Raw genomic sequence first — 23882 nt, forward strand, 5'->3', positions numbered from 1 at the left:
TGGCATCCATTTCTTTGGAGAATTCAAAGGAGGCCTGAAGTCATCAGGGCAGGCAGGGACTGTGCTGGGGCTAGAGGGGCTGCAACCAGAAACCCTCAAACCCCAGACTCCAGCCAGTACCAGATGCTTCCTTGAATAGTTGTACAATGGCCTCCTGGAGACACAATGAAAAGAGATGGAATAAAAGGCATAGAATTAAAGACAAGATTAATAAAATCTGATGAAACAGAACATGGCTAGCCAACTTAGCAGTTCAAATTACATTTACCACATTGGACAGGGAAGAGGTAATCATAAGTAATAAGTCCATGCTCTGGAAAGAAACTATGAGCTAAATAACCGAACAATAGATAACACCGGGGGAAGTTCCTGATTCACCATCTCAGGAAAGACTCAAGCCAGGGTAGAAAGCCTATCCATCGCACTAAGCCAAATTTCACTTGGTAAAGGAGTCTGCATAGCCCAACTCTGGATTTTCAAATGCCTCTGAGCTCCACCCAGATCTAGAAGCATGACAGGACTATCAACACTGTCTCCAGGTGCAACCCAGCCCAGGGAGCCTTCAGCCCACTGCATATTCCATCCCAATCTTGGTATGAGGAGGTGCATCAACTGTCAGGCAAGGGCTGCCCTGTGGCTGCTGTATATTTCTGCCCCATTTGCTGTGTCTATTCCCTGTTACCAGCATGTTGCTGTTCTAGAACTTGTTCTTCTACCAGGTTAATCTGAGCCCCAGACACAGCCAAATCACCCTATTGTCTACTGGTTCCTTTGACCCCGGACCCCACAGCCCTCCAAGTTCCCAGAATCTTGGCTATTTTTACTATCGATTAATAAGAAAAAAAATATGACCTCCTGAACTCCTAGGATTCTTTCAGCAGGATAGACTGGGGAATGCAAATTAACCTCCAAGATGTGCTTTTGGCTTGCCTAGGAGGCTCACAGACCTTCTCTGGACCTCCTGAATAAGATAAACCTGTGAGAAGCAAGGTTCCTTTCCCTCCTCCCAGCCTTTGCTTAACAAAAGCTTAGCTACTGCTCCATCTCAGCCCCACACAGCTTCCCTTCTCCAGGTAGGACCAGGTCACTTGGCTCCTCCTCTCCACCCCTAGCTTAGAGAGGAACTATCTGATTTTAAACCAAGCACAGATCTTAAAAACTCAGTCTTGTTCATGGAAGGGAGATGCTTTCTGCTCAGTGGGTAAAAGGGCCCAGGAATCTGTATTCTTGATTTAGCAGCCTTCTGAGAATTTTAGAGTCCCCTGCTCCAACTGATCTTTGCACCCTGGGCCAAGCTCCTACAGCTTCTTCCTGTCCTGTCCCTCAGCTGCACTTAGGAGTTTGACACTTTGGACAGCTGGCTTGCTGAGGCCCTGTCTGGTCCTCAGGATCTGTCTAGCACACCCATCCTAGCTCCTAGCCTATAGCCTCATCCTTGGGAATGAAGGGGTAGGAAGTGAGAAAGAATCTCTTGCAGTTGCTCACAAGAAAATGCAAACCATTCATTGAGGCCTGGTTATCTGAACTCTCCTCATACAGCAGGTTACTTGCTTCCAATCTTAAACAAAGTAGATGAATATCATTCCCAGAAAATATTCAAAGTGAGAATCTTATATAGACAAAAAGGATTTTACTTTTCCTTTGTTACTATTAGGAGTTTTTTAGTTCATTGAAAAGAAAGTTTTGTGCCATTTTGTTTGTTTCTTCTTTGTAAGAAAGAATCTTCCCTGTCTATATCTTGTACTCTGTAACTGTTCTGAAAACAGTGATACACAGTGTATTAAATATTTTTATTGCCTTATTATTTTGTTATGAAATTTTGTGTTTTCTTCATAAAACAAAAAATCATTAAAAAAATAAAAAGAATGGATGTCATTCTATCAGAATAAAACAATGTATCAGAAGCTCAGCTAACTATAATCCTCACCATATCACATTTGCCTGTTTTGGGTTCTTTTAAAATGAGAACCATGTAGGAAAATTATCACTTCATTACATGCTCACCTACCCTGTTCAACACTTACTGCGTGCAGAGGATTTTGTCAGAGATGGTGTTCCCTGAAGGCTCTTGGATCCTACCCTGGGGACAACGTGCAAGTGCCATCCAATATGATGCCTGACTGAATCTCCAGCCCTGGATACTGTCTGCTCTTCTGCACAAGGCACATGCATCACCTTAGTATTCAAAGACTCAATTTGTGGTCATCAAAATTACTTGCTTTGACTAGCAATTGAATTCAACCCTCAGTTCTGGGGGGAGGGCATATTTCAAGTTGTCAACAATAGGCATCAGAATGCTAGGGAACAGAATGTAGAATGAAAGAGTATTTTTTTTTTCACCCTACATAGTTCTAAAATGCTTCTCTTATCTCTTTTTTAACAGGGTATGCTTATAGACTCCTTCAAACATTAAAATAAATTAATAAGTGACCAAAAAAGAAGAGAAAATGAAGGTTTTTCAACAGCTCTCAGGCTTAGCAGGAGGCTGCAGGGCAGAAGAAGAGGTGAGTGAGAAGGCACCACTCTTCACAGCTACAAGACTGACCTAGAAAAGACTCAGACATCCTCAGAGTTGACCTCTCCAGACTGGGCCCAGCTCACTCCCTCTGGCTGGTCTCTTCCACTTTTCTGCTCCAAAGATCAAGAGTCTCCAAATTTCCACCTGGTTCCTCTCCTGACAAACTTGAGCGTGGCGTGCCCTCCAGATTGGGCATAGCCTGCAGGCTCACCTCATCTGAGTGACACCCTCACTGGAGAGTTCCTTAAGACACACAGCGGTATTGTCCCAATTCCTGCCCTCTGAAAGTAGTCTCCTGTTAAAAACGGGAAGTCGGGGCTGGGGATAAGTGCCTGCCTTGCAAGCAGGCGGTTGTGAGTTTGATCCCTAGTACTGATAAAAACCAAAAAAGACAAAAAAAAAAAAAACGGGAAGTCCCGAGGGTAAAAATCTGAACAGCTCAGAGGAAACACTTTTAGGTCTGATTCTGACCAGTTCATTACTGGGAACAGCACTTGCCTCATTTTCTGCCCTGACAGCAACACAGAAAACCAGTACCTGGCAGCTGGAATGACTGCCAATCTCGTCACCACCACCAAGAACTCATGCACCTTATTCATCACTGGCTGCAGCACTTACCTGCAGATGTAATTGGTCTTGCAAGAGTCCTGCAAATTCAAGCAGTTAGGCTTCTCACGCTCTTCATAGGAGCACACAGGCACAATGGTCTGTCGCCGCCTCTCGGTGCAGGCAATATCCCTGCAGGAGCAGAAGAGCATTCCATAGCTGTGCTTGGCCGGAACTTTGTCGAAGAACTGGCGGAGAGCCTTGTGGCACTTGCGGCGGTTGCAGACATCATTGGACATGCTGGTGGTACATGGGGTGATGTATGCAGACCTGTACTTCTTGCAGGTATCATCGAGGTTGCAAGCCTTGGCTGCATCCAGGCAGTTGTTCCCTTTGGGAATATGCTCCACTGCAAAGCAGAGAAAGATAGGTGTGATAACATACTCAACTCTGGGTCTGCTTACTGGGATCTTGCCATTCACCTGGTCATGCAGGCAACTCTAGAATCTGAGGAATTCCAAAGCCAATTACTTAATGATTTTTTAACAAGGAGAACATGTCTGGAGTGCAAACAAAAGAGTCCACAGAAGCACACAAGTCCCTATCTTCCCCAAGATGTGTAGGTAAATGCAATGGAGTGAGGTCAAAGGAACTCAGGCACCTGCACAGCTCCAGCAAACAGGCAACAGGAAAATGTTTCCAGCTCCTGCTTGGTAAACTGAAATTAGGATCAAAGAAAACAGCAACAAATTATATACTTGCTCATGATACAGTATATAAAATGATATGCTGAATGCAAGTATAATTGCCATGCAATCCTCCAGGAATATAATTATGTAATAAATGCATATAGAACATGCTAATTACTATATGATTACACAGTAACTACATGGTTATTTGAGCCCAGAAGACAAAATATTATGCCAGCCTCTCTAAACAGAAAGAAGCAACTATGAGGAAGCTGTATTTAAGTTGGAGTTCCTAGGCCATTGGAAGAAAACAAACAAACAAAAAATCACGTAAAAATTTGTAAACCTCAATTACTACTTAATTCACCAAATACAAATGTTAGCTCTATAACCACTGAAGTTTTTGATTAGGAAAATTCACCTAGGATTTTGGATGGAATTTCAGTGGCTGACAAACCCCTGGCTTTAGGATCTTACAAAACATATGCAGCCTTTTCGTGCCACCAGAGAAACCAGTGCAGTCCACTGCACAGCTGCCCCTGAGCTATCCAGAAAAAGGAAAGAGGAGCCAGGGTCCACCAAGTGCCTGGGCATCTTGACCACGGCCTCACCTAGTGGTCAAAGATACAAAATTAGTGTGGAAAAACAATTAAGTTCCTCACCTAGAAGTGTTTGGGCAAGGAGAAGGGAATGATGAAAAAACCTAGAGCCAACTGATAAAGTACCCTCCCTGAAAGATGGATAGCAAACAAACCAGTGAGAACAGGGGGCAGCAGATAAGCACCATGCAACGGTGGGACTGCAACTCCCAGAATGTTCCTGTTTAGACCTCACCTCAGTGGCTTCTTTTCCTCCATTGATGAGAACATTTGGGAAATTACAGGATACAGAATTGCCAAGAGAGAAGAGGACCCACTTGGACTAGATGGAACTGAAAAGGGAGCAGATTTACTACGCATCTAAAGGGCTGTGAAACATTATTTTGCCTTGGAAAAGATGGCACTCATACAATCCACAACAATATAGATAAACCCTAAAGACACTAGGCCAAGTGAAATAAGCCAGTCACAGAAAGACAAATGTTGCATGATTGAACTTGTAAGAGAAATCTAAAATATGCAAACTCATAGTGTCAGGGAGTAGTAGATGCTTGCTGGATAGGGGTAGGGGAGTGGCCAATTGCTTTTCATAGAATAAAGTTGCAACCATGCCAAATTGAATAAAGTTCTAGTAACCTGTTGTACAACATTCCATCAGTTGTCATACTGTATTGTGGTTTACAGTTTTGTTAAGAGGGTAGATCACATGTTGAATGCTATTAAAATTTCATAGTTTTTTTTTTAAATAGAAAAATGAAGGGCACACAAAGTCAGTCCTACATTTTGAGGAATGCAAAATTCCCTGTTCTATTGAAACTGTGCCTGCTTTAAGAAAATTCACAAAACTGAAACAACACTGTGCCCTGGCACTCCAAGCCGTGTTTCACTGTGCCCAAGGTTCAGCTCTGGCCCTGCCTGTGACACCTGAATTCAACACAATGAACACACAAGGCAAGTCGGCAAAGGAGAGATCTGCCACCCTGGATGAACAGCAGGGGTGGGCAGCATTGGCACAGCAGCTCTGTGGGTTCTGGGAGCAAACCTGCTCAGTCTCTCCACTGTACTTTTGCCAAGCCTGCTTCTGCCTGCTGCACCCAGATCTCAGGACTCAGGTGGGAAGCTGCCATTATCTATCCTGCATAGATCTCCCAAGCCTTGGCGACCCTTCTAGTACCTCCTCTTTTCAGTTTCTAATGTTGGAGACTGTGCCCAAGGATAATGATTTACAGTATATTCTTGAAGGAATAGATACCATTCTCTAGGTTCTAAACTTTGTATTTTTATGGCAACCTAAAAAGAAATTAATGAAACTATACATCATTCAAGTTAGGTCTTTAAGGCTGGATACTGTCATGTACATGGTTTTGTTAATTGCATTTATATCTGCACTGGTATCTAATAAATAGCACTTTATAATCTCTAGCTAAAAGAAAAAGAACACAGCACAGAGGTAGACTAACGTATAAGTGGTGCAGCCAGTGAAAACAGTTGCAAACAGTTTATGAAATTCAAATGGAAAAAATGGCAGAAGAAGGAAATCTTCACACAGTACCATGGAATCCAGGCCTACTAAAGCTGAAGGGACCCATGCTGATACCAGGGGCCACATTCAAACCCAGCGCATCAATTTAATCTCAGCCAAACAATCCCTTCCCCAAAATAGTTATTGGCTTGTATTACATTATCTTCGAAGTTTTGTTGGTACTTAACTCCTGTGCCTTGCTTTTATAGTTATATAAAAGCAAAGAATAAAGGCTGTTTATGTTTATAAATTTCAAATAACACTGTAAAACAAATAATAAAAGTTAACATATGACATCAAGGAAATTTCTTTTTCTCTGGAAGTAATCCATATATAATAAGACACAAGCTTTAAAAATTGGCCTTGGCTGGGTATGGTGGTGGATGACTATAATCCTAGACACTCCTGAGTCAGAGGCGGGAAGATAGCAATTTCTAAACTAGCCTGGGCAATTTAGCAAGATCCTGGCTCACATAAAAAATTAAAAGGCCTGGAGATGTAGTTTAGTGGAAAAGCCTCTGTACAGGGTTGGGGGGGAATCGTTTTTCTGTATACATTTTTTACTATAAGTGCTTACTATCTGTTTAAAGTTGTAAGAGTTATGTAATCAATGTCTTAACATTTTCTTGTTAATGGTATCAAAAAACAAAAGCAATATTTTAAAGAGAAAGTGCTGTACAAACTAGAAAGAGATTAAACTATATACATCTAAACCAATTGCTCAAACTTAACTTCATTTAGCAGTGGGTGTTACTTTGCCTCATTTTCTGCTGATTCTGTCTTTATCAATATCCAAGCCCTACCATTGGCTTACCATTATTTCAGTGTCTGTGACAAATTTCAGAATGTACAGCCTGGCATATTCTGAAGGGCAAAAGCGATCAATTCATTTTCATGGCTCAGGTCAGTGTGTGATTTCCCCCCCTTTCTTATTTTACCCTTAATCACACAAAATATTTCCATGATCCTCTCAATTTGATATATGAGACTAGCAGTATCCAAATGTAAGAACCCAACAACAAAGAAGAGAATAATAGACTAATATTTCTTACAAGCTGCTTCAAGTTTTAGTAAATTATTTTTACCAAAATACCATATTGAGGATAATGCATTATGGCTATGCATATCCCAAGAATGCAAGGTTGCTTTAATATTTAAAAATTAATGCAATTCACCACATTAACAGAATATGAGAAAAACCTTGAGATTATTTCAGTAGACAAAGAAAAAAACAATCGACAAATTTCAACAATCATTCATCATAAAATATATTTAGTAAATGGAAAACAGAAAAGAATCTCCTCAATCTGATAAAAGGGCTGTTGCAAATAATTCACTGACTGGGCTGGGGATTTAGTTCAGCAGCATAAGCGCCTACCTTGCAAGCATGCAGTCATGAATTCAATCCTTGGTACCAAAACAAAAAAAAATCCACAAACTAAAAGGTTCATCTTATTCCAAAGTGTTAATTCTCTCTCCACAAAGTTAGGAGCAAAAACTGCCCATCTTTACCATTTACTGTCAATACTATAATGGAAGTTCTAGATTTTCTAATAAAACAATGGGAAGAAAATAGTGTAGAGTTTGGAAAGGAAAAAATTTCCACTAGAATGAATGAAAGAATTTGGTAAAGTCAAAAGAAATGAAGTTAATATACAAAAATCAGTTGTACTTTTTAAGTTTAGAAATTTCATTTAATGTTATTTTTAATTTAAAACTTGCATGTATTATGAGCTCAAATGTCATGTTCTGATATATATGTATTTGACATTGTAGAATGACTAAACCAAGCTAATTAACATATTCATCACTTTTATATGTTAGCTAAAAAAAATAGGAAAGTTTAAAATGCAATTGCTCTTAAAATAGAACTAAATAATACAAAATAAAAAACACTTAGGAATTAATTTAACAAAATATATGCAAGATTTCTACACTGAAAACCAAAAAGCACTGCTGATAAGAATTTTAAAATATGTAATAAATGGAAATATATACCATGTCCATGGATCAGAAAACTCAATATAATTAAGATGTAAATTATGTTCAAGTCCTAATGTCTTGGAATTGTTAAGTAGGTTCTAAAAGTTATATGAAAATGCAAAAACACAGAAGAGCCAAAGCAATTTGAACAAGAATAACAAAGTTGATGGACTTCAAGATTTACTATACAGCTACAGTTACCAAGACAGTGAAATAAAATAACACAGACATATGAAGGACTGAAGAAGGGGAGAGATATAGGATAAAAAAGAGGAATCAAGATATATTATGTACAGGTACAAATTATGTATGATGAATGTGATATATAGCTATAGGTAAATAGATATAGTACCAATAAAATTAATTTTAAAAAACAGACATGAACAAACTGAACAATAATAGAAGACCGAACCTAGAAATATACCCACGTTGAATATGTATAATATAGTCTCAAACAAGAAAGCCAAGGCTGTAGATGTAGTTCAGTATCAAGCATACTTATCTAGAATGTGCAAGGTCCTGGGTTCAATTCCAAGTATTGAAAAACTATTTGACTATATATTCATATTCATGCATACACACACACACACACACACACACACACACACACACACACATATCCAATAAGTGCAGTGAAACTGTTCAACATGATTAATTATGAGTGAAAATACTACCTTTAAAGCCCAATGGTTAAAACTGAAGACAGGCAGTACCAAAAAGTGTTGTGAAAAGTGCTGAGCTCGTAGAAGTCTCAAATATTGTTGATGGGAGTACAAATGGGCCCAATCAAGAAATTGAGTAGTTTTTGTAAAACTGGACATACTTTCACCTTATGATCTAGCACTTGTACTCAGAAGCATTTATCCAAGAAAAATGAAAACGTATGTCCACCAAAAAACCTTGTATATGACTGTCAATAAAGTCTATTGATAACAACCCACATATCCATGAATAGGAAAATGGCTTAAGAAACCACTGCCCATCCACATAAGGGAATACTACTCAAAAATGAAAACAGAACAACAATGGACATGCACAGTAGCAAAGATGGATAACAAATACACTAAGTTAGTGGAAAAAATAAATAAAATGTATGCAAATCATGAACAAGATATAATTATACATGAAATTCTGGAACAAACAAAATTCACTGATGCTGAAAAAAATCAAGAGTAGTTGCTCCTAGAGAATGGGAGTGGAGATTGCCTGGGAAGAAATAAGAGGGAACCTTCTGGATGCTGGCAAGTGTCTGCCTGGCTCTTGTTCTGTTATTTTGACAGAGCCATGTAGCTGACTTTGTACATACGTAAACATTATCTCAAAAGGAACTAGGCAAATATTGAACATTGGCTAATGATATGTGTGCTGAAGTCTCCAAGAAAAGTGGACTGATAACTGCATTTTGAGGACAGAGGAATGAACTGGGAATATACCATAGCAATGTATGTGCATCCATGTTTAACAACAGCAAAATTTTTAATAGCTAAACACTGGAAACATCAATTGTGAATGGATAAAAAAGATGTGGTATTTTTATACAATGGACTCTTACCCAGCTATAGAGAAGCATATACTTGAGGCTTTTATAAGCAAATGGATGCAACTTCAGACAATACTCATAAGTGAAAAAAACAGACCCACATGTAAATATCGTATTGTCTCCCTAGTGTAAAAAACTGTAAGAGTAAATAAGATCCAAAATATACAACAGATACTGTGAAAGTAATAGGAAAGAAACTACTCAAATGAACAATTGGGATAGGGGAAAAGGAGAAAGAAAGGAAAAGATTATATATATATATAATATATATATTAAAAAATATATATTAATTATATTTATATATAATTAATATATATTATATATAATTAATATAATTAATATATATTTATATATACACACATACACATAAGATAGATAACTATACTATTAATCTCAGTTCATCAAAAAGAACAGTTTGTGCTTTCACTATTCAATTGTTTGATCATTTTTTTCATGTCTATGTCATGTAATCTGAACAGCTACTTTGAAGATAACAATATGCAACACATTTTAAAAAAAACAAGAATGGACAAATGGATGTTCACAGAGCAACAACTTTCAGGGCTGGGGACATATATCAGTGGCAGAGCGCTTGCCTAGCATATGCAAGGTGCTAAGTTTAATTCCTACTATGGCAAAAAATAACAATAAAAAAGCATCTATATTCAAATATTAATGGTGGGGGCTGGGGATTTAGCTCAGCGGCATAAGCACCTGCCTTGTAAGCAGGCAGTCGTGAGTTCTATCCCTGGTACCGATAAAAATGAAAAAGACAAAAAAATCATTAAAAAAAAAATTAAAAAAAAAAAAATATTAATGGTAGCATCTCAGTGCTAAAGATATGTTATTACATATTTTCTACTTTTCTCTGTTTATAAATGTTCATTATAAAATATTAAAGAAAAGTAGATTCATGTGTACCTCATTATGGCTTTGTTTATAAGGTCAACTTATATTTATATATTTTTATATTATTTGTTTATATGGACAACTAAACAGAGAACAGAGAAAATAATTCTCAGTCCCTCCCTTGGCCTCTTTTTTTGGTCCCTCAAAAACCCACTCCCAGCTTTTCCTGGGGCCTAAGGCTGCATATACTGCAGCAATGAAATTCAAAATAAACACTTCTGAAAACACAAGACATACACATGAGAGTGGAGCTTCTGTCTGATCCCTTACATCTCTGAAATAGATGACTTATTGCACAAAACTGCTACTCCAATGACTGCAGGGCAGAGGGACCAGAGGAAGGAATAACGCGATTTACCCCAGCAAAGACGCACAGGGTCTCCATAGGCTCACACTTGGGGAGGAGCAGAAGCTGGCCTGTGCTTTATTATCTGGGCACAATGCTTTGTTGCCTGTGTGGGAAGGCTTTAGAACAGCTTCACCGTAACTTTCCATGCCATCCTCTCCACGGATCATTTTAGAGCTCAGCATTATGATATTGCTTCCCCCTCCCCTCCAACTCTAATCCCTCCATCTGCTGTTATTCATTCTTTAACTTGGTAGAATGTCTGGGATGCTGTCTGAATGGGAAGTGTTCTGAGAATGAAGGCTGTTTACTAGAAATCGTTTTTGAGGGGGCAGGGCATATGCGAGTGGGTTGCACTCAGTTAATGTGTTCCTCTCCAGTGTGGGCCCACACTATATCATAGAGAATGCCATTTCACCAGCTTTTCATTTCAAAGTTTGACACAACCATAGCGTTACTTTGCAGGTTACAGATTGCTTTCTCCAGTAGCATTCTGAACCTCTCTGTCTGGAAGGTCATCTGACTGCAACTTCCTCTTCTTTTTGTGGCACAAGAGGGATAAAATTCATCAAAAATAGAGGGCCAGATCCCAAAACACAGCCTACAGAGAAGTGCTTCCAAAGAAGCAATAGGTTTAGAATCAGGAAATCTGAGTTTTAAATATGGTCCAAGCATCCGAGTGTCTTTTTTATGCCACCTTTCTATTGTAAATCTGTTTCTCCCTTTACGAGACAAGATAGCTAAGGTTCCTTCACACTTTAAAATTCTTTGGTTTGACAGCTACATTACAATTTGCCTTTTCTGATTATAACATCAAATATTTAGGAAAAAATTATGATCAGGGACAGAATAAAATTTGAGCCAGAGGCTCTATACACTCCCCGGCACTGACTTCTCAGCTGTTTGCTGCTCCGTGGGATATAGGGACTGGTGATTTCAATCCTGACCTGCAGGCAGAGCAAATGTAAAGGTCCCTTCAACACAGGGAGATGTGGAGATGTCAGGGATAAATTATGCATTAGGAGAAGCTTTCATATTCTAAATTCTTCTGGAGCAAGGGACTGCCTTCATTCCAAATACAATCCTCACACTGTCCCAAATCAAAGAGGCTGTGGCCGTGGCCAGCAGCCCTTCATTATTTACACTTAGAAATGCCACCATTATTGGCAAACACCAGAGCCAGGGATCCAGTTGAGATGACTCAGGATGAAACACAGACGCAAGTAACTAGAAACTCATTTCTACATATTATGAAGTGGAATCAAGCAGTAAATGTGAACATATTAACATATGCAGGAGATGTCATATAGTAAGCAGAAAGTTTACAAGAGACAATGAAAGTATGTTGTTTGCCAATTTTGGGCTTTTCTGTCTCCCTATTTGGGGTGTGGAATTGAATTCACAACTTGTTCTGTCTTTCCTTCTGACTTGGTTAATTACCATGTTAATATAACTACTGTTCTCCTAATGGGCTCTATCTAATGTGTTAACTAAGAAAATAAAAAATAAGCAAAGGGTACCATGATCTCAGAGATAGGCAAGCTTTTCTAGAAGTTCCCATTGACAATCTGATCTGATATACACATGGATCAGATGGCAAATCTGATCATCCAGGTTATGACTCTTGTAATCAATCCTTGGAGAGCTTGGTCTTTTCCAGCTGAGGTGCTAAAAATTACATTTAAAATACATGTGTTGGCTGTTTGCAGTGCATTTTGTCATTCACACAGTTTCAGACCTACACAATGATGAATTTCCTACTGGTCCTGTTTTTTGTTTTGTTTGTTTTGTTTAACCTTACACAACTATATTAAGTTTCAAGCCATACCCAAGTTGCTTTGGTGCTGACAGCGAAGAAATTATGTTGAGTACCTCTGAATTTGGAGATAATTCTTCTGTCTGGTGAAGACAGTTCCCAGCACTGACCACAGTCAAGCAGTAGCTTCATCCATTACACTTACATTGCCTTAATGCACATACTGTCACCTGCCTGCATCCCACATCTCTGCCACCTTCTATACCGTAAAAAAATTAGATGTTGCCTACAGGAGGTGTGCAAGTCACACGCTTGCTGCTGCACTATGATTAATACTGCTGTCTCAGCAAATGGGATCATTACATTTTTAATTAACCTTTCTAACCTTCTCCACCTTTTCCTTGTGTTATGCATTGGATTCCTGAAGTTTTCTATTTGTTTATGTGCATTTCTATTTGTTTATGTGCAGTTTTCTATTTGTCTATGTGTTTATTTGAATCAAAGGCACGAAATATCACAGGTGTTGCAGGAACCAGTGCTTCAGGAGATGTGCCTGGTAAGGTGCTGTGTCTCTCCTGTGTGCCAAATATAGGGACAGGCACTTAGAACTTGGTGGCTAGGTTCTCACCTAATTTTTGTTTTGGCAGCTTAGAATTATTTAATGGTCTTGGCTACCAGGAAACTAGCTTTTTAAAATCTCTTTCAACCTAATTATAATTACAGTGTATAAATCATACAATGATCAATTATAAAAAATCTCAGGTTCATAAATATTTAACTTAGCATTTAAATCCACACTGCAGGAGTGCATGAAATTTCTGAGCCCATCTCTTTGCAAACAACTGCTTTATTACCATTCCAGTGCCAATTACTGCAAACTGCACCAACTTTGTCTTGCAGCACACTCATGCACATATTTGAGCATAATGCCTTTCCAAGTATTAAGATAGCACAATTTAGTTATTTCTAAAATATGCATGCCTCCTATCAAAAAGATTTTCTACAATCGCTACATTTTAATTCCTCAAGTATAGAGAAGCACAATTATGATATTAGACATAAAAACACTCATTAAAATATATTCTATCTAATGTAAGATTGATTTTGAGATAATTGAGGTCAGATTTGTTTGGAAAATGTATTGTGACATGTGCAAATACTGATGCAGAGAGGAAATGATCTTCCAGGAGGACTCAGGCAAAATAGCTAAATATTTTTCAGCAAAACCATAAAAGCATAATTGGATTTCAATTTAGTAATAGTGGGCCCAAGACAGGCCATTTTTAATAATCTAATTATGTGCTCAGGGCCTACCCCAGAACTCAACGACGGCTGCAGAACTATTAATTGTACTCAATCCTGTTGCATCTTCAACCATGAAATTTGCTATTACATGAAGGACTGGCTCTCAGTTATGAGTATCTTTTTTTTTTTTTCCAAACTTAGATAATCTTTATAACATTCAAATATGCCCTCTGCTATTATTTTCTTAAACTCAAATCTATTAATGACTTTCTCTGAACCAGAAAACTAGCCTAGATTTGTGGTCCTTTTACAGCAAAAACATACAATGAGATCTACAAATATTTTCCTTATTTTTATAGACTCAAAAAACAGTCCTTGGTTTTGTCTGATTTTCATTAATTAAAGGTATTTAATTGCTAACATCTCATTAGCAGTAAAATTAATGAGTGTTTCAACTTCAGGAAAAGATCTGCATGATAATACAAACCTAATTCATTTATGGAATATAAAGTTTAGCTCTACTCATACTTAGCCTGTGCAAACTCTTCTCATATTTAGCTATTTCCATGCAAAAGGCTAAATACATCTTCAAAACCAATGGTTCTTTCCACCAGAGGAATTATAAATGTGGCCCATTTGAATTTTAAAAAATCCAAATTTCCCCATCACCTTCTACCTACGTATTGCTACAAAGAGTACTAACTGAAAGAGAAATATGGAATGATATTGGGGATGGATTTTAAAAAGCTGAATATCATTTAGCAAGAAAAGTGTAGAAAAAAGTGGGAGCTGTTGGGCAATGCTTAAAAGTAGAAAACAAATGATGAATATAAGTCAGGATTTTTTTTCACATAGATGATGATAAATCAGTTCCAAAAATAATCATTTTGAGCCAAAGATAATCCTGGAATAAGTGCTTCATTTTTCAAAGTGACTACCTGGAAAAGGAACATTTGCTTGAATGTACATGCTCTTGGTAGGTTCTTTATCCATTGCTATATCGTACCTTTGCTGTGTTCCTCTGACTGGCTGGAGTAGAAAAAAGAAAAGGAGGCAAAGGCCTGAATGTCATTAGGATGGTACAACTTTCAAGAACTGTTCTGGCCTCTGAAACACATAGAAGGCAAAGCATACATTCCAAAACCAAGGAAACCTCTGAAACAATGAAGAGTGAGAAATGAAAAGGCTGAAGATCCTATTAAGTAGCCCGGATGATGCTGAGATAATAATGAATCATTGATGATGTCAGTGGTTGTCAGGCCCTCACAGTGCAGGTTTTAGCAAAGATAAGCTAAATATCAGGTTTTTATTTTTAGTTAAAGAGCATAAAATTCAATGCCTTTCCTCCCACGAGCCTATTTACATACCTGCTGAGCTACCTATTTGCCTTCACCTGCTTCCCAATTAATACCCCATTAAGCTGCTCCACCTGCAGTGGCTTTTACCTTCACCACAGCCTTGAAACCATCACTCACCTGCTTCAACTTGTTGTTTCTTTTAGAAAGATAAACAGAAGCTGTATGAATAATAATAGCAGTGATTTGCATGTACAAGATGTGTGTGTATAAAAGACAGTAGCCAGAAGTTGTGGCCAGTTCTGGTCAAGAAAACTCCTAGTTGGCCAAAAATTCTAGAGTAGTGTACTGACATGCAGAAGGTTGGAGTAGCAGACATGCTCAACTTCATTATTCAGATGTGAATTCTGAATTACATGTTTTTAAAATTATTTTGTTGCATTCAAGAAGTTCCCTGTCCAGCAGGTTAAAGAGATTCATTTGGTTAGTGCTCTTAGGTCACCTAGTAAAGATTTTTTCTTCATGAGAATAGGTTTTAAGTATTTCAGTGGCCCCTGCAAGCAGCAACTGAACCTAACCACTTTGTGAGAATATGTTTTCACACAGCTCCCAGACATTTTTGGTCATTACACTTAGTGTTAGCTAGGTAAGTTAAAACTTTCTCTTTTTACAGTCTACCTGCATCCTCGCTTATTTTCCTGTTATATCCTGACTTTCTAGTTGGTTCTGGTCATATTTTTAGGAATGTGATTCATAAGAGGTGCTTCGCTCATTCAGACGTCATTGTATGAAGATCTTGTTAACAAGAGAGTTTTCTTTGCCATGGGTCAAGTACAACTTGAGGCCAGATAAGGTTAACCAGGTGGTTCTAGTCCATATACCCCCAAGGTGGGCCAAGAGCACCACCCTCACTCCACAACACTCACCCCCACACCCTCTCCTGGCCCTTTTCAGCCTCCTATGAGTTGCAAAGGAAGCAGAGAGTAGAGTAGACATTCATGTGCACCCACTCATCCGATGCCTCAGTGAGCCTCTGTGTCTCATTTTAATGGCACATTGGCAAGTCTTCTTGCTTATTTTGTTCCAAGCTTTGCACTGGTTTCAAACACTCGCACATTGACTCCTTGAGCCCTGAAATGACTTTTGATAGATCCCCATTTCAGGAACTATACTAATTAATCAAGGATTAAGTCAAACCCTGGAAATTCTATATTATAGAACCTTCATTGTGTCTCTGCAACTTAATCTATGGTTTTGCTTCCCACGGGAATTGCAGAGGAAAGACAGCTACATCCTCATGCTGCTGGGCACCAAGCCACTTCTCCTTGGGGGTGCTCTCCCATCTGGCTCCTGTCCATGGGACACTGTGGGTCTGCGGAGGCAGGTAAGTGGCATAGCACCCTTGGCTATCTCCAGAATGTGGCTTTCCTAAGCTTCTCGCACACATCTGTCACTTAGGGATTGTTGTGACCCTGATTATATGGACCCCACATAAATTAAGAGCAGAGGGCTAAATGAGAACAATCTCACCTTCTAGAAGCTGACATTTTCACCTAGCTATTTACTAAGTAAATAGCAAGAATAGCTTGATTAAAATGGATGTGTTCCACTGAAAACTCCAAGCTTCAAAGCATGCCTTTTACTTAGACCTTTACACTAGCTAGTTTCTGTGAGAAATGCCCAGTTGAATAGTTACATTTAACCCTGGGCAAAGCTGCAGTTGAATGCAAGTGTTGAGGTCAGGATGATTCCATCAGCTTTATGCCTGGAGAAAATCGAATGGCATTCAACACAAAGGCAGGGTTCAGGGCAGCCACTAATGCTGTACTCAGCACCAGAAACACTACAGATACAGGGTCACCCTATGGCTAGGGCACTGGGGACAAGAGAAGCAAGTAAGGCTAGCCTCAGAATGGCCACTTGTGCTGCTCTTCAGTGGGAAGGGATGAAAGGATAAAAGCCACAGTGGGTTTTTATCCTAGAGCATGGCCTGGGGCCCTTCCCTGCACTAATACATGAGGCTGAGTGTCACAGGAAATTTTATTCTAAGGCACAGGGGGAATCACAGAAAGCCAGCGTTCTGTGATTTCACAGTGAGACCACAGTATTGTCAAATGCAGACATTAATTAGACTTTACTTTTTGGCATTAAAAAGATAAGAAATGGAAGGCTTTTGATAACTTCTCCTGATGTATCTAAAGATGCTTCCATTGCCAGCAAAGACTGGCCAGTCTCCTCCCTGAGGCCCAACGGAGCTAACAGAGTTCCAGAGGTGAAAAACATGGCAGAAAGTTGCTCGTAAGGTAGGAATATGGAGAAGGAAATGGGACACTACCAGACTTCCTTCAGAAATGGGACTTTGAGAATTCCTTCCAAGAAGTCTGAAATCAAAATAAAGAAGAAATCCAGATGCCTTATGGGTTGGAAACGAAGCTTCCTCAAAGTTTCTAGCTTATTTATTGTGTAAGACAGATAACCTTTACACCGTATTTAAGAGCTATTAATTTTTACTGAAAGAGAATCCATCCCTAAGAGTCTTCTACAAACAAGCCCTTGAAGGATTTTACATAAAAAACTCTGCTCCACCTTTTAAGTAGAACCATACTGTATTTAGTGATGTATGACATTTGAAGTAATGGTGTTAAAGTGTGTGTAGGACAGAAATTTAACTTAGGAATCCATTTGTAAAAAAATCCGGTATTATATGTGACTTTAGGAAAGACAGGCCAAATACCATAATAACACACAGCCACAGTCAGAAAATTCAACATATTCCCCTGAAACTGTTCATTTATTCTAATGTGGTATCTGCATGTTAGAAAGGAAAAAAAAATAAAGCAGATGTCTAAATCTATTTCTTGAAACCAATGAGAAGTTCTCTTCGTGTAGTGAAGATTTCTTTAAACTGCCAATAACTCAGTGGTACTTCTGCATTTGAGAGGGAATAGCAAGGAAATTATAAATCTAATTACAAGTTCTACCCCATCTTGTAAGGAGTGGAATCAGTCATCTGCTAAGGATGAACACTGCATAGAGGGAAAGGTATCCAGAGGAGATTAGTGTGTCAGTAAACACATAAGGTACAGAAATCCCACATATTTGACATTTAAAGAACAAAGCTATCCATCAATGTCCTGGGATAGATCGATCAAACAGAATGCTACTGCTGCAAACCTAATAGTATGATGGTAATAATGTAGCCATAAAACCTCTAGTCTATAATTGACTGCTTCCACTTGAAGCTAACATGTCTTGAACAGCGACTAATGCTCATCTAAAGATTTAACTTGCAGTGAATGACAATCAGTTACACTTCACAGGATTCTCAGTGGATATTTCATGCTTCATGATGGCTCAGGAAAAGACGCCAAGTAAGTGTGTAAGGTGGTATATTCTAAAAGGCACAATGCAGGTGTGTGATATTTCACTGCTAGACTCAGGTATGTCGCCTCTTGACTACCCCCTTAGATGTGAGCATGCTTCCCCTTACTGACAAAGCAAACCAATTGGAAATGTAGGAGCTATTGAGTTGGTACCAAACAGAGCAAATTACTCTTCAGGCATCCAAGTCTTGGTTGTCAAGTTTTCTCTAAAAAGCATAACACTATAGTTTATATGCCTGTGCCTTTAGAACTTAGGCTCTTTCTCCTGACAAAATATGATGTAGCACGTGAGGACAAAGGATGGGGATGGAGGACACATTCACCTGTCTTGGCCCTCTGTCCTCCTTTGCCTCTTCTCTAAGCAGCTGGACTCTCTTGTCAGTACTGAGTGCCAATCTAATTAATACTTTATTTTTGTAGCTCTTCGTGGACAAGTAATGCATGTCATTGGGCTATTACCACATTGGAACCAAATTTTGAAAAGAAAGATTCTTGCTGCTGCAAAATGACAAAACAAAAAATTTGGAGACTTCTACTAGTAAGAATGCCAGCTGAGCTGGCAGGGACCAAATAGCCTGGGATTATTTGGGGGTGGAGAGAAGTGGGAAAGATTTGCCACAACCCTAATGATCGAGTTCAATGTCACTTGACTGTGCAGCAGAACAGAGAAAGAGCTGTACTAGCCACATCATGGTGTTTCATTTTGTTATGCTGTTATCTAAAGTAAGATTTTACCTGCACCACGTGAAAACTATTTCCCTTCTGCAAAGCCTAATACCACATCTGAGAGCCCCTTTCTTCCATTCAACACATGGGAGAGAAGCCCTCTGCGGCCTCTGTTCACAATCCTGAGTGCCATCCCCTTTTTCATGCTGGGCCACAGTAAAAAGCAGTCACCCTGGGTTTCACTGTCTCAGAAATGTATTCAAAAGTTTCCTATTTGCAGTTAGCCAGAATTATGTGTTACAAAAGTAGATTTTTTTTAATCCACAGGGTAAAGTTCATTGTAACTAAAAATTTTAATTAATATGTCTGGTGGCTTCTAATGGACTGTGAGTGTGTGGCAGATTGCTTTGTGCCCTTTGATATCTACTTAAAGGTAATTGGGTAGTCTTACTGATGTATTTTTAAAGAGCAAACTATCGATTAATCATGCTTCAGTATTAATATAACCACTTTGTGTGGAGCAAGAAACATCAACAGTAGAAAACTCATATTTATCTACAAATTAACAACTCTATATAGATCTGTTACTTTAAGCTAAATGGGGTGCATCCACTCATTACATTCCAACAGGGACTAGACTCCTCATAATAAAGATTAAAGCTGAACTTGGCCTTATTTTTCCACTGCATGAAATGAATGCGATTCACCACGTCATGCCCGAGTGGACCCAAAGAATAGTTGCAGTAAAGCACAGGTCCACTTCCTGCTCTGACAGGCTGGTATTTTTAATGCCTTACTTGATGAAAACATTTTATACTATGGGAGCTTTAATTGCTGTCAGTTCCAGGGCAGTATGAAATAAAGAATGATTGTGCCATACAGGAGAGTTGGGGATGATCCCAGCTTTTCCCTGTTTACACCAGTTGTATGGCTCACATATCCCTAGCATGCGCTCATCCAAACTGAATTACTGCAAAGAGGAAAATCAGGAGTATTCTGGAATCTTGCAATGAAGTAGATCCTGAGGCAGGGTTTTCAAACACTAGAAAGAGTACCACTCACACAAACTGGAACTGTCACGTCTATTTTTTTTTTAAATGATTACCCACAAAGCCCTAAGGATTCCACCGAAGGTAGGTTTGAATAGAATTCCTTGACTGCCTTTAGCACAGGTTGGTCCACTAACCCTCGGGCCATCTGTATGAACAACTGGTTGGTTGAGTGGCCGAGACAACCTACAAACAGCAGTGATGGCATTTTCCAAGTGAGGACCTCAAGCCAAATCCCTCATAGGGTCCCTGTGCTCTGAGCTGTTGACAAAATTACGTTGCAACTGCTACCTGAATGTTATTTAGACTTATGCAGAGAAAAAGATACCAGCTGGCAAGGCTCTTTGTCCCACTTTAATGTCCTCTCTCCCCTTACCTCTCTGTACTTCCTCCCTTGGAGGTCACCTAAAGGGAGGACTGGAATTTAAAGACTCAAGTGTCAAAATCCTAGTTCAATGTTCTTTCATTTCTCTTAACATGCTGTGACCTGCACATGCTGATGGCTGTGCTAAGGGTGCTAACCTGAGTTTCTCTTCTCATTGTTTTTGATAGGACATTGCAACATCAAAACAATAGCCTGTCAAACCAAGTCTTAAATTTCTTTGAATACAGTATCTTCTAGGAAGATCTCATTCATATAGTTTAACATAGTGAGGGGATCACACTCTTACTGTGTGATTCTGCTTAGACCATATTTTGAGGGATAGTGTACTGTTAAAAGAAAATGACACCCTAGAATATTAAATTCGTTAATAAGATAAACTGTCAGCATACACAAAAGCATATGACAAGCCAGTATAAGCTAAGTTCTAATAAGCATGCTTTAATAATTCTACCACACCATTCATTCATTCATGGTGTTTGTGCTATTTATTTTTTATATTAGCACAGGCCATATAAATCTTGCCTCTATTAGTCCAAACCCAACTTACACATTAAAATTCACTTTAAATTAGTGAATATTAACTAAACAAACAATATGACATAAGTGTTATAATAGTTACTTAGGAGAAATCCAAAGATAATGTCAGTTAAGTAAAACATAGCACCTTTTTATTAAGAACTCAAAAAGCAAATATATCCTAAGAATTCTGCATATATTAAATATAATATATATAAATACAAATTGATAGCTACACATGAATTTGCCAGAAACTATCAATTGTCAAAGAAGGAACTAATTAAAAGCAGCTGGACATCTCCTTAAAAAAACATAAAATTAGACTAATAAGGATATCCAAAGAAGAACAGAAATTCTAAGTAAATGAAAGAATTAAAAAACTTTAAAATTTATAGATTATCTTTATGACTTTGAGATAGGCAAAACATTTAAATAAATCATATGTTTAAATACCACAACATAAAGAAAATTTTGATAAATTAACCATATTAAGATGAAAAACTTACAGCCAAATATAATCCCAAAGCAAAAAGATTAATTACAGATTAAGTAAAGACATGTAGGAGATAGTGATTTAATTCAGCTGCATAAGCGCCTGCCTGGCAAATGCAAGGTCATGAGATCAATCCCTGGTATCCCTCCCCCCAAAAATAAAGAAAAGATCTGTAAACTCACAAACTTACGAAATAATAAGTTTCCAGAAATCACATAATACTCCTATTGATTAATATAAAAGAGAGCAATACGATGAAGTGATCAATAAGAGACTGTCACATGTGAAAACATACTGCATTTCAAGTTCAGAGAACAAAAAACATGAAATAAACGTTTTAGTCAAACGTTCATAAAAATGTTAATAACATATTATGTAAAAAGATGCTACAGAGAATACATTCATTATATCACTTTCATTTCACTGATTTCATTGCAAGAATGATCTCTACTTTTCTCTTTAAAGATCTTTATTACAATAATTAAGTAAATTACATTCTTTCAAATTATACAAACTTACGTTGGAATATTTTAGATGCCAACTGAAAAATGTGTGAGGAGACACAGTTTCAAAAATTCTTTTAGGGAATATCTGAGCAAGAGTTTGAAAATACCAACTACAGTTACAGATACGGATTTTCTTTATACATTGTTTGCTTCCAGTTGGTCAAGTTATGACCCAAATGCCCATTGACAGAAGACAGGACAAACAAATAATGGAATATTATCACAATGAAATACTATAAGTGGAAGTGAAAAATAAAGAACAACTAATGTGTATCAAGATTGATATGAAAAATAAAGCAGTATCTGCCAGGTAAATAGTAAATGTGCATAGATAGATGCTAATATTTACATAAAGAATAAAAACAGAAAATAAGTGTGCATACACACAGCATATATACATGTGCGCACACACAAAGGTAGATTGAGGGATATGGTGATTATATTTTAAAAATTTGATTACAGTAAAAGACACATTGCCAAGAATAACTGGATAAGAGTATTTGAAGAGAGAGGAACATATTTTGAGAGGAATTGATAGCAATGTGTCTTTTACTATAATATAAAACATTCACTATTTTTATCACATCTCTCTCTCTCTCTCTCTCTCTCTATATATATATATATATATATATATCACACACAGTAAACATAAAAACGTGAGAACAGGATAAACACCATGGAGCTCAGATGAACCTCAGAGTTTCTGGGCCAGAAGCACTTGTCATATAAGAGAATCGGTTTAAGAAAAAGGATGCAAAATTTCAAACAGGAAAATGTGATCTATTTATAGCTGTATATACTACAGCAGCATAAAGTACACTCCTGACAGGAGAACATTTTCAATTTGAGTAGGTATGAGTGAGAACAGAATAATTTTCTATCTAATTTGCCACATTTTAGGGTTTGAATCTCTCCCATAGACTGGCTCCTGGCTCTGTACATCTTGAACTGTGTTTCTCCTCTGATATCCAAAAACAGGTGTGGGCACTCTAACACAGTCATATTCCTCTGTGACCTCTGATCTCGTACCTTTATGAGCATCCCAGGAGCCACACTACAACGCTCCTCTGAGACCTCCAGCAATAAACAGAGGTAACTGGGAGCTTCATGAAAATATTTCACGAAAGCCAAACCGAATATATCCCCAGACTCAACTTCCCCTTAGCTAGAGGCTCAAATATCTGAGATCTGGTGAAAGGAAAGCAAGGTCAGAGCAGGATGAGACACTGCTCTTTACCATTACAGCTAAAAATCTCTTACTGCTGCAAATTTTATTTTATAAACGTTTTATAAAAACATATAATCAGTGAAATACTTTGCTAGGGCCTCTCCTATCGTGTGTGGGAAGGAGAGGTAGAATCTTAAGCTTTGTTTCACACTAAATCCATCTGAGGGGATCTGGGGATAACAAGAGAGTCAGTGAGAGAAAGACAGAGAAATGGGGGAGGGGAGAGAGAGAGAGAGGGAGAAAGAGAGAGAGATCAGATACAAGAATGAAAAAATGTTGAGCTTAGATAAAGCTAGGTCTGTGGATATTTGTGTGCACATTTATATTGTTTACACTTGTGTGTATATTTCAAATACTCCATTAAGAGATACAGGGAACGTGCTTGATGTGTTTGCATCCTGATGTCTCCTGGGGACTTGTCTGGGGGAGATCTGCAGAAATGGCTTTCAGTGAGCTGTTCAGCCCAGGAGGTGGGGGTGGTGGGGGAGGACCTGTTTGATCCTCTGGCAGTTCTTGGTCACCAATCCAAAGGTCAAGCTTATCTGTGAGACCAGCAGAAACTTCAGGGTCATCCTGCACCACTGTATCTAAAAATGCATGTAGAGATGCATCCTTTCTTCCAGAAAAGATCTCATGCCCCCACTGCCAACTCCCCACAGAAAAGGCTACCTGTTTTATCAAGACAAAAGAAATCGCTAGCGCCACGCA

The 23882-nt window shown here is 38.4% G+C and overlaps 1 protein-coding gene across 3 annotated transcripts in view; it reads right to left on the reverse strand.

The window, feature by feature from the left end:
• Gfra1 (GDNF family receptor alpha 1) overlaps positions 1-23882 on the reverse strand; it is a 201315-nt gene that overhangs the window by 60103 nt on the left and 117330 nt on the right. For all 3 annotated transcript variants that reach the window (XM_023561417.2, XM_063244810.1, XM_003479324.5), the window contains one exon: positions 3137-3473. In XM_023561417.2, coding sequence (XP_023417185.1) covers positions 3137-3473 — 337 coding nt within the window. The remainder of the gene's footprint in view (positions 1-3136; positions 3474-23882) is intronic.

The sequence above is a fragment of the Cavia porcellus genome, unplaced genomic scaffold (genome assembly GCF_034190915.1).
Source record: "Cavia porcellus strain 051 isolate PalLab524CR breed Dunkin Hartley unplaced genomic scaffold, mCavPor4.1 scaffold_2, whole genome shotgun sequence".
NCBI lineage: Eukaryota > Metazoa > Chordata > Mammalia > Rodentia > Caviidae > Cavia > Cavia porcellus.